The sequence below is a fragment of the Choloepus didactylus genome, chromosome 5 (assembly GCF_015220235.1).
Source record: "Choloepus didactylus isolate mChoDid1 chromosome 5, mChoDid1.pri, whole genome shotgun sequence".
Classification (NCBI taxonomy): domain Eukaryota; kingdom Metazoa; phylum Chordata; class Mammalia; order Pilosa; family Megalonychidae; genus Choloepus; species Choloepus didactylus.
In genome coordinates this window covers 127,323,500-127,338,733 of record NC_051311.1, presented here as the reverse complement: position 1 = coordinate 127,338,733, position 15,234 = coordinate 127,323,500, and the positions used below count along the sequence as shown (strand labels likewise).

At 37.4% G+C, this 15,234-nt stretch overlaps 1 protein-coding gene across 5 annotated transcripts in view; it reads left to right on the top strand.

The window, feature by feature from the left end:
• Window positions 1-5,542: 5,542 nt before the first annotated feature.
• Window positions 5,543-15,234, top strand: part of SNX13 (sorting nexin 13) — a 166,408-nt gene continuing 156,716 nt past the window's right edge. For 4 of the 5 annotated variants that reach the window (XR_005217024.1, XR_005217025.1, XM_037836843.1 and 1 more), the window contains exon 1: window positions 5,606-5,757. Coding sequence is in view for 3 of the 5 variants with exons in the window: in XM_037836843.1 (XP_037692771.1) it covers window positions 5,746-5,757 (12 nt within the window). In the remaining 2 variants the exon portion in view is untranslated. Of the gene's footprint in view, window positions 5,758-15,234 lie in introns of all 5 variants that reach the window. The other variant, XM_037836844.1, reaches the window with a different exon arrangement.

Sequence of the window (15,234 nt, the reverse complement as noted above, 5' to 3'; positions counted from 1 at the left end):
CGGTCCTCGAGGAGGGGGAGCATAACTCTCCACTCCTTAAGTGTGGACTATGCACAGTGAATTCGTTCCAGAGAGTACAGTAGGGAAACAAGGGGCAAAAAGAGTAACTTATAGTGGAGAATCCTGACAAACACTACCTCAGTCAGGTGATCAATGACAATGTCAACAGTGTAAATCATGTTGATAGTGTGTGACTTTGATAGGATGTGATGAAAATAGCAATATATCTCTGTAGTCTTCTTCCCTCAAACCCCTAGTCTTATCATGAGAAAAATAACAGACAAATATTTATAGAGGGGACATCCTACAATATATCTGACCAGCACTACCCAAAACTGTCAAGGTCATCGAAAACAATGAGTCTGAAAAGTGTCAGGCAAGAAAAGCATAAAGAAACATGGCAACTAAATGAAATGTGGCATCCTGGATGGGATCCTGGAACAGAAAAACAACTCTAGGTAGAAAATTAAGGAAATCTGAATAAACTATGGTTTTTAGTTGATAATAATGTATCAGTATCAGCTCATTAATTGTAACAAAAGTACCATAAAAACGCAAGATATTGATACTAGGGGAACCTGGGTGTGGGGTATATGGGAACTTTCTGTGCTGTCGTCTCAATTTCTCTGCAAATCTAAAACTGTTACAAAAAATAAAGTCTATTTAAAAGAACAAAAAAATTTCATGATTAAATTCCCATTACAAGAAAGAACCAAATTTAATTTATTAATTTGTTCTAAAAGTATAAAGGTGTACCATTTTCATTTTCTGTTAGAGAAAAACAACACTTAATGACATTATATAAACTCATCCTTACCAACAACATGTTTTGTAATGCTCAATATTACACAAGTTTTAAAATCACTAATAGATACTTAAAAATCCAGTGACTTATGATCTGGCATTGTTTCTGAGGAATAATGGATTAATAATAGAGAGACTGTGCCAACTACTATTAAACTGTTAAGAGACTAATAGTAGAGGACAGTGGACAGAACATGAGCCTAGTAATTAGACAGTTTTGTCCCACTAAAGAACCAGAAGCAAGTTACTAAACCTCTCAAGACCTCTGTGGGTGATAAGATCTACTGCGATGGCCCTCTTAAAATACTTAATGCCATATACATAAAACATCTTCCACAGTGCCTGGCCCATAATACATATTGAAAACTAGTATCCATAGAGAATTAAATATTTGAAAGTGCTCTAAATCCAATTTTTGTGGTGTAAAGATATTTGTTTTTTAAACAATTGACTGCAGTGTCATTGACCCAGCAATACCTCTGAAATATACTACAAACTTCTATATTTGTAATATGGTCCTTTCTATTTAGATCTTGTATCTTTTCGGAGCTATTATTGAAGAGAATTGTGAACATTATTTTGTTATGGCTGTATCTGCTGGTAGCAAAACATCAGATAATTTCTGCTTCTGTCTTTCAGGCTTAAGTTGGCTCAATATTTCCTTAGAGTACTAAGCAAGAAAAGAGAATATGCTTGGCTATTTGAAGCCATACTTCAGAGCACTCTTAAATACCCTTGAGGTTTTTGCTTATGGTTGCTTTACTAAAGCCATAACAAAGAATCCAGATTATCCTGCTGTTATCTGCTCTTCGAATGTATCTCCTCTTTTGGTACTGCATTATTTCAATGCTGATTTGCTGGCTTTGACAGGATTTTGTTAATGAATGTAGAGTGCTATTTAGTGTTCAACAGAGGTGGTAGGTGACAATCACAAGACTGCATTATTATGAAATTGGAGTGAATAAAACGGCTTAAACCAGAAGACTAAATGTGACAACAATTTGATAGATGCAATTTTCTTGGGAGGTTGATGCCATACTTTTTCAGTTTATCAAAAGGAATCATAGCCAATCTGTGACAATCTGAATATGTAAGTGTTTCCGTTTCCTAAAGCTGCAGAAACGCAATATACCAGAAATGGGCTGGCTTTTTAACAATGGGGATTTTTTAGGTTACGAGTTACAATTCTAAAGCCATGAAAAATGTCCCAATTAAGGCATCAAGAGGATAACTTCTCTGAAGAAAGGTGGCTGGCATCCAGGGTTTCTGTCACATGGGAAGGCACTTGGCAATGTCTGCTGGTCCTTCTCTCATAGGTTGTGGTTTCAGTGGTTCTCTTTCTCAGCTTCTGTGAATCCTTTTTGCTTCTCTGGGTGTTTCTTGCTCTCTCTGCTCTCTCTCTTGGTGTTTATACCCTTTGTCCTTTCATAACGGGTTCCCCTAAAGGATTAAGACCCACTTTGAATGGGCAGGGTCACATCTCAATTGAAACAACCTAATCCAAAGGTCCCACCCACAATAGGTCTGCACTCACAAGAGTGGATTAAAACCACATGGCCTTTTCTGGGGTACAAACCAGCACAGTAAATTTTTTTGTGTGTTTCAAAACTAAAAAAATAGGCAAAGCGAATATTCTGAATCTTTGCTTGTAGGTTTAGAAATCACTGACAGTGGCGTGCTTTAAAGCATCACACTTGATCTCTGCCTTTGATCTTTTTATCATCCTTTCCTGCATTCACCAGACAGATAGGACACTGCAGTGGAAATCATTTTCTAATAATAGTAACAGATGTATTCTTATCATGTGCTTCTTAAAATGGATTGTTTTGTTTTGTGTTTCCTACTTATAGCCAAAGACCCGGCATCTCAATTCATCCTGTCCTGGGTTTCCTCTATAACAACTGATATCAATATGATGTTTTAAAGACTACATGGAATGAAACTGCAATGTGCAGTTTAGGTAATTTTATTATAGTATTATTATTATTATTATTATTTTAAAAGTTTGCTGCTTCTATAAGTATTCTCTTTCCCAACAATAAAACTCAACTTCCATAATGGTGCACTTTTTTCACTTTGTTGCTTCTCGTGCTAGCAAATTAATTCTGACTCGTGTGCAAGTGTTAGAGTTGTCCAAGAGATTTTGTTTTTAACATATTTTATCCCTCTTACCATCTCTCCCCCAATCCTGTCACTCCGTTTGAAAATATCAACAGTGAAAAAAATTGAAGAGAAAAGGCATAACTTACTTCTAGTGACAGTAGAATTAACATCCTCGTAATTGCAAAATAAGAGCATACAATGGCCACTTAAAAAATTAATGTTTCAACACCAAGGATTTTGTTTTTTATCAGTGTTAGGTCTTTTCTTTTTGGGATCTTTAGGAGGAGATGATTCATCTATACATTCATTCAAGAAATATTTATTAGGCATCTTCTATGCACAATGCACTAGTCTAGTATTCTAGGTGCTGAAGAAACATCATTGCACAAAACCGAAAAATCCCTAACCTTGTGGAGCCATTCAGGAGGAGTGAAGACAGGCAATAGGAAAAGCAGTAAGTCACTATGTTAGAAGGTGTAACTGCTACGGAAAAAAACTGAAGCAAGGGAGAATGCTGGGGGAGGGGCAACATTTAAAATGGGATGGGCAGAGTAGGCTTCATTAAAAAAGGTGACATATGAGCAAAGATGAGACACAAGTGAGGGATCTAGCTAAGCACGTATCTGGCTGAAAGATCCTTTCAGGCAGAGCTGTCAGTGCAAAGGCCCCAGGGCAAGAACAAGCTCTGGTGTTACAGGAGCACAGAGCAGGCCAGTGCAGCTGGAAAGGAATGCTTGGTAGAAATAAGGTCAGAGAGGTGGGGGTGGGGTGGGACTTGGGACACCAGCTAGTATCGGTTTTTTAGGTCACAAAGGACTCCCACTGAAAGAACTGGGAATCCACTGGAGGAGCTAATGAATTTGGCTTGTTCCTAGGTCTACAGACAACTTCTGAATGTTAAAAGCATTCCCATGTTGTGTCACAGGTTGGTACAAAGCTCAAGTTGTGTCTGCACTCAATCTGCCAAATTTAAAATAAGCAAAGAAGCTTTGCTTTTAGAAAAGGAGAAATACGTAGATAAGAAAATTGAATACTCAGTCCAGACATCTAAATTACAGTTTTAATTCACTAGCTGGTATCTTAAATATTAATGAACCTCCTTCTCCATTTTCTTATTTACAGGTTAGAACAGTATCTTTTTCCTGGTTGTTTCCAGTATCTCTTAGAGTCCCTTAATATTAGTCCAGATACTATTTCCCAATCTTATCTCCTATTCATAGCTTAATCTGCCAAGACCAGTAACCCATTTTGTGTTGCACAAAGGTCAGAATTTTGCTGGCCTAGCAATGTGGAAATTGGTGGAAATTATGTATAAGATGTAGATTAAAACAACAACAAAGGAAAAACTACTTTGTCTCAATTAGTTGAATTTGGCAAAATCAGGGTTTTAAAAAAATTTTTGCATGACGGCCTAAATGAATTATTGTTTCTTTGGTGAAGACACAAAGGAATAGAGATAACACAAGGTCTGTAATGCTCTTACTTTTTCTGTAAGAGCATTTTTAAGTGCAATGTATTAAGTATATTTCATTTTACACAGTAGTTTCACTCTCAAGTGCAGGATGGTGGGGGAAGACGTCAGTAAAAAAACTACTTGTCTTAGTTTTCCAAAAAGTCTCTGTATCCCTTCTAAAATTGTGATGGTAATTTATTTACTCTTCAGTTTCCAACATAAAACAGAGTAGCAAACTTTGATAGCCTGTTCAATTGAGGGTGAAGACGTTGACAGCCTCCAATTCCGCATACTGTTACTAATTCAAATTGTGCAGATTCAGAATTGTGTCAATCTCAGGGGCCTCTAAGCAGTTTCATAGCTCAGTCCCATTTAAGTTGGGAGTGTTCACAATAACATCTGCTGAAATCTGCTTACACATTGTATAAAAGCTAGAAACAGTAAAACTACAGAGACCGCAGATAAAAGTTTTTTTTTTTTTTTTTTTTTTTTTAAGGTCTTTTACAAGAAGCAAAACTAAGCCCTTGTTGGTATGCATGTACTGGCCAATCACCGAATAAGCGAGAGCCCTAACTCTGCTAGGATCGGGGTAAAGCCGATATGCCCATATCACATCTACAACTTGTCGCGCACACCTGCAGAGAATTCACTGCGGAATGGTAGGGACAAAGGAAAGTTTGGGGCAAAGTTTAGAAGAAGGGCGGCGAGCAGCAATTTCAGATCACATTTAACCCCCATCTCGTGGAGGAAGCCCAACTCCCGCGTCCTTCTCGGTGGCCGCAAAGGACATGCGAGGGAGAAGTTTTTCTACAAGACAGTTGCCACCTCGTCTCCCGAACTCTCGAGGTCCGCAGCTCCATCAGTCGAAAGCTCGGCCTCTGTCGGTTTCGCCCCTCCCCAGGGTCGGCAGATCCCGTGATGCAGCGGAGCATGAGCGGCTCCCACGGGTGCGCTCGCTAGTTCCCGGGTCCCGCGGGCTGTCCCCACACAGGGGCCTTGCTCGGCGGTTCGCTGTCCCACTTAAGCCCTGGAACCCAGTACCGCCCGCCTCGCCGCGGGCGCCGAGTGAGCACCTAGAAGACCGCCCCCGCCTCTCCGCGCGCCGGCGCTACGGAGACTGTCACGAGACGCCGGCGGCTCCTGTACCCGCCAATGGCAACGCACGTCGCGGGGAGACGCAGACGTCGCTCTTCCAAGATGGCGGTGCGTCCGTCGCGAGCGGCCGGGCCGGGGGGAAGCCACCGAAGTCGAGTAAAGCCGCCGCCCGGGAGAAGACTGAAGGAGCAGTTGCCGCCGTTGGCGGCGGCCCGGGCAGTTTTCACTGCTGCTACGGCTGTTGCCATGCGGCGAGGCTAGGGAGGAGCTCACTTCCCCGGGGTGTAATAATGTTAACAGAGGTAAGCGGCGACGGCGGCCAGTGTTTACCTGTGAAATGGGGAAGGACCGGCGTTAGCAGGTCAGAGAACAGCACTTCTACCAGCGGGCCCGACCCTTCGCAGCGGGTTCCGGGGCCCAAGGAGCAGCGAGGATCCTACAAGTGCCCCCTGAGCAGTAGCTATGCTGACTCAACAGAGTCCCTTCCGCCTTCGGCTGCCTGTGCCTCGACTTTGGCATTTGCCACTTGCCCATCGCCCCCGGCTCTGGTCTCCCTCACGCTGTCTCAACCTCGTAATTCATCACTTCCTTCGTGGTGTCGGTGTACCCTTATTCGCTGCTCTGTGGCAGCGTTGGCCCCTTTGCATTGCTGCTGGTTCCAGTTCCCTTATGGTTGGTCCGAGGTTTTCCTTCTTCTGTCGCCGGCCTCCAGGGCCCTCCGCCTCTGCGCTCGGTCGGCATCCTGGTTTTTGTCGCTCGGCCAGACCGTTTTTTTTTCCCCACCCCCTGCTTTGACTCCTCAGTGAAGTGGACCTTCTTTTTCCTCAGTCCACACTTAGATAGTCCGGTTATGTCATCCCCACCCCACCCACCCCTTAACCTTTGGCTTAAATTGTGGCGTTCAGAAAGTTCTGTTTAGCGTCTAACCTCTTGATTTGCGAATGGCCCGCTGGCTACACTCTGTGGAACAGTTTTTTTCCTTGGATCTGAAATGAAAGTAGGGCAACTCTGGCTAAGCAATCAATTTCCCTTTTCTAGTGCCTGGTTTTCATTGCAAAAAAACAGACTTTTTGAAAAAATAGAGTTTGCCTTTACTAGCAGTACTCTAGGGAAAGAACTGAATTGATGCAACTAGGTTCTTGACCCAAGCTAACACAACTAGTGAGGTGTTATATGCAGATGTGGGTGTCACTGAAGATAAATTCTGAAGCTTGTGGATTTGATGAAATATCTTCTTAGAAGCTGTTCAGTTTAAACATTGTGAGAATCCTTATGTCATATGTCAGGTTGTCATCTTTGTGGGCAGACCTGGGTAAAGGAAACAGTTTTAGTGGGCAGTGGGAAGAAATCCTATTATGGCCATTAAAGAAATAAAAATATTTATACATGAGTGGATTTTATTGTGTGAAAAGTCATGATAAAGGACTTGCCTTCCCAACTTGATGGTAAACTGAGGAATTTCAGTTTTTTGAAATTTGTTTGCTGAATACAAAACAATTTGTTGTTTGTATTTCGTATCATATACAGAGACCTCTGACATATGTGTTTGGTAAATACTTATTGATTTTAACTTCTGAAGCTTGTGCTTCAGAAGCAAACTACTTCTTTCTAGTAGTTTGAAGTTCATTGTACATTTCTAAATTCTACAGATTTTTCATTCCCAGAGAATATTTGTCCAAATGGGGGATATGTGGTATATCATAAACTTCTGTTGTCATTAGAAGTTTTTGATTATAAAAGACTTATAAGTAGCAGAAGTGCTATTTTTACCACAGTGCAATATTTTGTGGAATAATTGGCCTTATAAATTTTCAGTGATGGCCTTTACTGTATAATATTTTATGAGATGGCTTGGGTTAAACTTGGCTTAGGTAAGCACTTTTAAGTTGTCATGCTTTGACATGAATTCAGTGTGTTAGTAACATAATACTTTGGAAAGAAAGAACTTTCCAAACTTTCATATTTTATATAATTTTGTGTTTTGGTGAAATATTTTAAACTATAAGTCAATGATAACAGTAAGATGTATTTTAGTGCTTTGTGTGTTTAGCCAGGGTTCCAACCTTGGTGCTGCCGAGTCCATTCTCTTAACCACTACACTGGATTGCCTTTCCAGAGTAAAGCCTAGATTAAATGGTACTTGGATTTTATCTATGTCTTTTTTTTTTTTTAATACATTTTTTTATTGTGAAATTTAACATATACACATAACAGTGATGACTTTAAAAGTATGATTTAACACTAATTAGAGAGCAAATTTCAAAGAATATTGTGGGTTATAGTTCCACAATTTCAGTTATTTCCTTATTGTTACATGTAACATATATACAGAAAGGTGATAACTTTCAAAGTACAATTTAACAAGTAACTTCAAAGAATGTTATGGGTTATAGTTCCACAGTTTCAGTTCTTTCCTTATTGTGAAATATAAGATATATACAGAAGGTGATAACTTTCAAAGTACAATTTAATGAGTAGCTATAGAGCAAATTTCAAAGAATGTTATGGGTTATAGTTCCACCATTTCAGTTATTTCCTTCTAGCTATTCTAATACCCTAGCATCTAAAGAGAAAATTATATAAAGATTCAGTATCCATAATCCTTTGTTAAATCCTGCCTTGTCTGTTGCTACTCTTTCCTCTTGTTTAATCACTTTCTCCATCTTCCGGAATGTCTAGGCAGGGGTGTTGACATTATGGGGAAGGGGGCTGCATCTGGTTGTTGTTCTTAAAGAGGCTGTTGCCTCTGGGTTTTAGGAATTGTCTGCCATAGGAACACTCTGTGGATTTAAGTTTCTGAGAGAGAAACTTAGTGAAGTTTTTATAAAATCTCAGATAGGGACGTAACTATTTCTGGCTTGGCATACTGTGGCCATTTGGGATCTCTAGCTGGAGCTTGCATAAGAGTAACCTCCAGGATAGCCTCTCAACTCTATTTTCTATTTGGAATGTTTTAGCCACTGTAACCTTATTTTGTTACCTTTCTTTCCCCCCTTTTGGTCAAGAAGGCATTTTGAATCCCTCGATGTCAGGGCCAGACTCATTCCTGGGAGTTGTGTCCCACATCACCAGGGAAATTCGCTACCTTGGACGTCATGTCACACATAGGGGGGAGGTTAATGAATTTATTTGCTGAGTTGGGCTTAAAGAGAAAAAGGCCACATCTGAGCAACAAAAGAGGTTCTCTGGAGGTGTGTCTTAGGCATAATTATAGGAAGTCTTAGCCTCCCATTATCTTTGTCTTTCAGTGGTCATTTTATAGATTTGGAAAATGAAGCCCAGAGACTTGTCCAAGGTCAAACAATTATTAAGTAGCAAAGTTGGAAATAGAATTCCATCTCCTGATTCTCAGTATACAACTCTGACCATCTCCCTCAGCTGCCTTTCAATGAGTTTTCAGCTCTCTTGATACATTTTAAAACATGCTATACTTCCTTATCTGATTACTATGTTGAGCTGAAACTTATCATTGCTTGAGAAAAACTTTAGCTTTACCTTAGCTTTTATATATATATATATATATATATATATATATATATATATATATATATAAGGTGGAGAGAGTGTCCTATTTTGAAATGTTTTTGGCATAAAATTTTACTTTATTAGTTATTTAAAAATTAGCATTGTGGGAACTGCTCTTTACTGTTGCTATTAGTTGTAACTCAGACCAGCAGGTTTTAGGGGATGTGATTGAATTTATGTTAAATCTCAAAATGTATAATAATGAATTGTGCTGTGAAAGTGTTTACATTAGTCATGTTCAGCAAGCATTTACTGTGCTCAGAAACTGGTGAATCATACTATGTCCTCAATTCCTTTATATCTCAACACTGAGGTAGGTGATATCATCCCCATTAATCAGATGGGAAAACTGAGGTTGAGAGAGTTTAAAGTAGCTTGGTTTAAATCATATAAGTGGAGGAGCCAGTAGTCACAGCTAGTCCTCTTATTCCAAATTATGTGCTGCAGTTGTTGCTCAGAACTGAATGCATCATTAATTTTTTTTGTAGCTGATAGCATCAGTATACTATTTTTAGTTGTCTTTTCTTTTCTTTCCTTTTTTTTTTTTTTTTGAGCAAAGTGGGGTAGCCAAGAACATAGATATATAATAATAGTAATGATAACCATTCATTTGAAACTCTTTTTAGTTTTGCTTTTTGTTAAGATAGACTTGTAATTGAAACCTTTTCAGAAATGGAAGCTATGCAAGTGAGTAAGAGCTGTATTAAGTTAAGTTGAAAGGAAGAATTGCTCAGTTGAGCAAACTGATATGTACATTGAACTTTGAAACCTGTAAAATATAAGTTAGTGTGAATTGAAAGTACAACCTAGGTTGTTTTTCTAGGCTTCTTTTTTTTTTTTTTTTTTTAAGTAGAGTTACATAGTTCTTTAACTTCTTGGTTTTGATATGTGTTATTTTTATTCTGAAAACAGTTGACATTTAGAAGACTTGCTAGCCAACTCTATGTATTTGTGTCCTTTGCATTTTCCATACAGTGATGAGAGGTGTTTTTGTTTTTTTATTTTTATGATTTTTATTATTATTTTTTTAATGCCCAGTTACATTTTGTTTTCTCCCCTTCTACTGCCTCTGCTCTTGTTAGGATTTCTTGCTCAATGTTACTCCTACAATACTTATCAAAAATTTTTTCGTAGCATACTTAAAAATTATTTGTTTAATACTCGCCCTCCCCCTCTTAGAAAAATATTTTAGTTATTGAGGTAACATATATATTATAAAATTTTCCATTTTAACCATTTTTAAGTGTACAATTCAGTGGTATTAATTACATTTATAATATTGTGCTACTATCACAACCATCCATTACCTAAACTTTTCATCATCTCAAACAGAAACTCAGTAGCCATTAAATAATAGCTCCCCAGCCCCACCCCTACCCCCCAATCTCTAATCTACTTTCTGTCTCTATGAATTTGCATAGTCTGGATAGTTCATATAAGTGGAATCATACAATATTTGTCTTTTTGTGTCTGGCTTTTTTCATTTAGCAGAATGTTTTCAGGGTGCAACCATGTTGTAGCATGTGTCAGTATTTCATTCCTTTTCATGACTGAATAATATTCCATTGTATGTATATATCACAATTTGTTTATCCATTCATCTGTTGATGGACACTTGGGTTGCTCCACCTTTTGGCTATTGTGTATAATGCTGCTGTGAACATTGATGTACAGGTGTTTGTTTGAGTCCCTGTTTTCAATTCATAGGGTAGATACCTAGGAGGGCAATTGCCAGGCCATTTAGTAATTTTGTGTCTAAGAATTGCCAAACTCTTGACCAAAAGGGGGATGTGAAAGGAAATGAAATAAGCTTCAGTGGCAGAGAGATTCCAAAACGAGCCGAGAGATCACTCTGGTGGGCACTCTTACGCACACTTTAGACAACCTTTTTTAGGTTCTAAAGAATTGGGGTAGCTGGTGGTGGATACCTGAAACTATTAAACTAAAACCCAGAACCCATGAATCTCGAAGACAGTTGTATAAAAATGTAGCTTATGAGGGGTGACAGTGGGATTGGGAATGCCATAAGGACCAAACTCCACTTTGTCTAGTTTATGGATGGATGTGTAGAAAAGTAGGGGAAGCAAACAAACAGACAAAGGTACCCAGTGTTCTTTTTTACTTCAATTGCTCTTTTTCACTCTAATTATTATTCTTGTTATTTTTGTGTGTGTGCTAATGAAGGTGTCAGGGATTGATTTAGGTGATGAATGTACAACTATGTAATGGTACTGTAAACAATCGAAAGTATAATTTGTTTTGTATGACTGCGTGGTATGTGAATATATCTCAATAAAATGATGATTAAAAAAAAAAAAAAAAAAAAAAAAAAAAGAATTGCCAAACTGTCCTCCCCCCTTTATTTTTTAAAGCAGTAAACTTGCACATGTCAGAATTAGTTGGGGAATGGGATTTTTGTTTACCTGAGAGTTTCTTTCAGTGAATCTAAATTTTTACAGCATTGGAATATAAATGAAACATTTACCAGTAATCTTTACTAAGTACACTTTAAACTTTTCTTGATATTTCAAAAGCTATTTGGATTATTATTTAAGCATTTTATTATTACAGAGAGCTAAAGTTATAGAAGATGTAGAAAAATGTGCTGAATTTGTGCCAGTGCTGTGGCATACTCTGGAGGTTGTTTTTGCATGAAAACCAATTAGCCTGTTGTCACTTGTTGTATGCTTAAAAAAATAGTGACTAGTCTGTAGTTATTTAAACTTCTTAGTTGTTTGGCTTGTGTGTACATGTAGGGCCTTAAGTGAATGTTACATAAAAATAGTTTAGGTTTGTGTTGCTACTTCCATACAGATTTATTGATTTTATAAATTAACACTGATTCTTAATTTTAAGGTTGACACATATGATACAGATGAGTGGAAAAGGCATAAATTTCAGCACTTTAAAAAGTGCCAGGTTAATAGTTGGTAAGGGAGTGAAAATTTTTGTGGTTCAAACAAATTTGGAAGATATTTACCTAAAGGAACTTAAATCGGTTTCTTGTCTGGAGGACTTCTCAGAACTTTTAATAGGTGGTTGATTCTTAAAGAGATTGATAGAATTTGCACCATATTGTACAGTCGTTTAACCATGGAGACTTAATTTTTTTGGTGTTCGGAGACTAGAGTTTCATGCAGTTGTGCTTTGGGAAATCCTTATATGTAGTGACTAGGGTTGCAATAAAAAAGGAACTCAGGACTTGCAGGACTCTCTTTAAACACATGTACACACTCAGTGTCTTGCACATAATAAGTGCTTAGTAAAAAATTATGATTTGATGGTGTTGATTAATGCATTTTTAATGGAAATGCTCTTGGGACATGTTAATCCTTAACCTATGATTTATTTCTTTTACTATTATGTAATTACATTGCAAAAGCTTTTTACCCGTAGAAACATGGATCCTTTGGCATTCAAAGGGTGCTAAGAGGTAGGAAGGGGTTTTATAATAGGGGTGGAAGGGCACCCCTATCTAGAATAAGTCTGGCACACCACTCTACATACTGTATTGTTTAGCATTTTTGGACAAGTTAAGGTGAATATTGTCAACCATTTCTCAAGAATTTTGAAGGACCTTTTTATTTTTCCCCACTGATTTCAAGTTTTCAGAGTTCAGAGAGCTTATAAATAAGTTACATTTATTAACTAAGTATTTTCATTACATTTTATTAATCTAGCACACATATCATTCAGCCCTTCTGATCAGCAACCAGCTAAGTAGTGTCACTGTGTCAAGTTGATAGAATTGCACATAAAAGGAAATTGTGATGTTTTAGTTATGCCTTCTAATTTTTTATCAGATATATTTTCCATAAGGAATTTCAAAATATTAAAAAATAGTTTTTAGACTGCCATGACCATCTTTAGGAATCCTAGATAGGGAGATATCCATAAATAAGACTAGTTATTTTTTCTTTCCATTAAGAAAAAATATTTTGAAATAATTTCAAATTTACAGGAAAGTTGCAAACATATAATAAATAATACAGAGAACTCCAATATCCCCATCCAGACACTCAGATTTATCAGCTTTCAACATTTTGCCACATTTGTCCCTCCCTCCTTCCCTTCCTCCTCCCTCCCTCTGTCCGTCTGTCTATCTGATCTATTTTCTAAACATTTGAAAGTCAGTTGCATATGTCATACTCTTTTATCTTTTAATACTTCCATGTTTATTTCCTAAGCAAGGATATTCACTTGTGTATCCACATTACAGTTATCAAGTTCAAGAAATTTAATATTCATATAAAGCATATAGTTTGTATTCCAATTGTTTCAGTTGTCCCAATTGGACATTTTTTTCTCCATTGTTAGATCCAGCCCAGGATCATGTATTGCATTCGGTTGTCATTGTCTCTTTAATCTCTGTTTTTTTTTAAATTTAGGTAACATATCTACAGTGTAGTTCCATCTGCACCATTGCAAGCATAAAAATTCAGTGGCATCAATCACATTCACAATGTTGTGCTACCATTATCACCGTCCTTTATCAAACTTTTCCATTACTCCAAATAGAGACCCTGTGCACATTTGTGCATTGACTCCCCATTAAGTCTCTGGTTTCCAGATGGATTTGTTCCAAAATTTGTTGACCAAGTTTCCATAGAAATTGATAATGGATAGTTTCTTAGCTAGCTTAGTGCAATGTATGTATTACATGTCTATGATTAAAAGTGTCACAACATGAATTGCTACAAACTTTTATTTTATTTGAGGAAATGTGGGACAATGAAGGAGTAGGAAATAAGTTGAAGCTTTTTGTGGGCTTAGAGATTTAAGGCATTGGTTTGTGCATTTTAGATCCATTGCCAAATGTATGGTTTTTCATCTCAATGTAGTAACTGCCAGCATGTATATAGGCTTTTACAGATTTTAAAAGGTGTGTTATATCTTAATATAATCATATTGCTAGAAATACTCTTATAGATAGTATCATTTCTGGTTTACTTATGGAATAAAGAGAGTTGGAGAGTAAAGGAAGAATGAAAAGGGTGTAAGGATGTTTGAAATAGATTGCTTTAGGTGGAATCAGTTAAGCTGCATTAGCTTAGGAATCATGGAAAAGGAGGAAGGGAAAGAAAAATAAATTCTATCATGAAAAAGAGTTTCTGATTCTGGCTGCTAACAAACCATTTGGTGGCAAAGTTAAATAGCTGTACAGCTTTTCCTGTGTGAGGATCTTAGGTCATGGCTTTTTAATTTGTGTTTTGAAATTCTTTGGTTTCACAGACCCTCAAATGCCTCCTCAATTGATGATTAATCTAGCATTGACACTCTATTTTAGAATCAATGCCTTAAATATTTGTGACTCAGGTAACTTAGAATTAAAGCAAGTGGACAGCTGTTAAACTATTGTAACATTTAAAAAGTGGTTGAAATTGAGTGACTATAGGCTGAGTCATGATGATACATACTTTAATGTCTGTCAACAAATTATACCTTATTTTTGTAGTGAGGCTACACACAAATGAACCTGTATGTGAAGCTAATTATAAGGAATGAGTTCCAACTTCACACTTACGGTGTGACCTTGGGGAAGTTGTTTGAACTTTCAAAGCTTTAGTTTCCTTCTGAGTTGCTTTCACAGTGTTTTGAAGACCAAATAAGGTAATGGAGAGTATAAGTCTTTGTAAATTGCCCATCATTATACAAATATTAGTAGTTAATAAATCAGGTTTTTTTTTTTTTATGCTTTACATTAATATGAATTCGAGTCCTAGGTTCTATCAGGTTTAACTGCTCACTAGCTTCTCATTGAGGGGTGGAAAGATGGGTGCTGTCCCCTGGCCATCGGTGCAGTTCCAAGAGAGATAGGGAAAAGTGGAAGAAAAAAAATAGACTGCGAGTGCCTCCTGCAAGTTAGTAAGTGAGGATAGTTTCTTGTGTGGTTGGTAAACTGATTCCAAAGTATTTCTGAAAGTAACTTCCCAAAAATGTTTTGAAAAACGTGACATATTTGAGGGTTAGTAGTCATTTGTGTGCACGTACTCTGAAATGTTTGTGGGAAAAGAAATTTCTTATTACTTTGTGTTTAACTCCAGTAAATTCTTAAAATGACCCTTGAAAAGCTGTTGTCTAGAATATTATTTATAAGGAACTGGTTATAACTTGTACTAAATATCTATTTTTGTGGATTAATTTATTCACCAAACACTAGTAATGCTGTGTGTTAAGCACTTGCTGAATTCTGGTGCTACAATGGTGAATCAGACCAGAAGCCTCTCAAGAAATCTCACCATCAGGGCTAAATT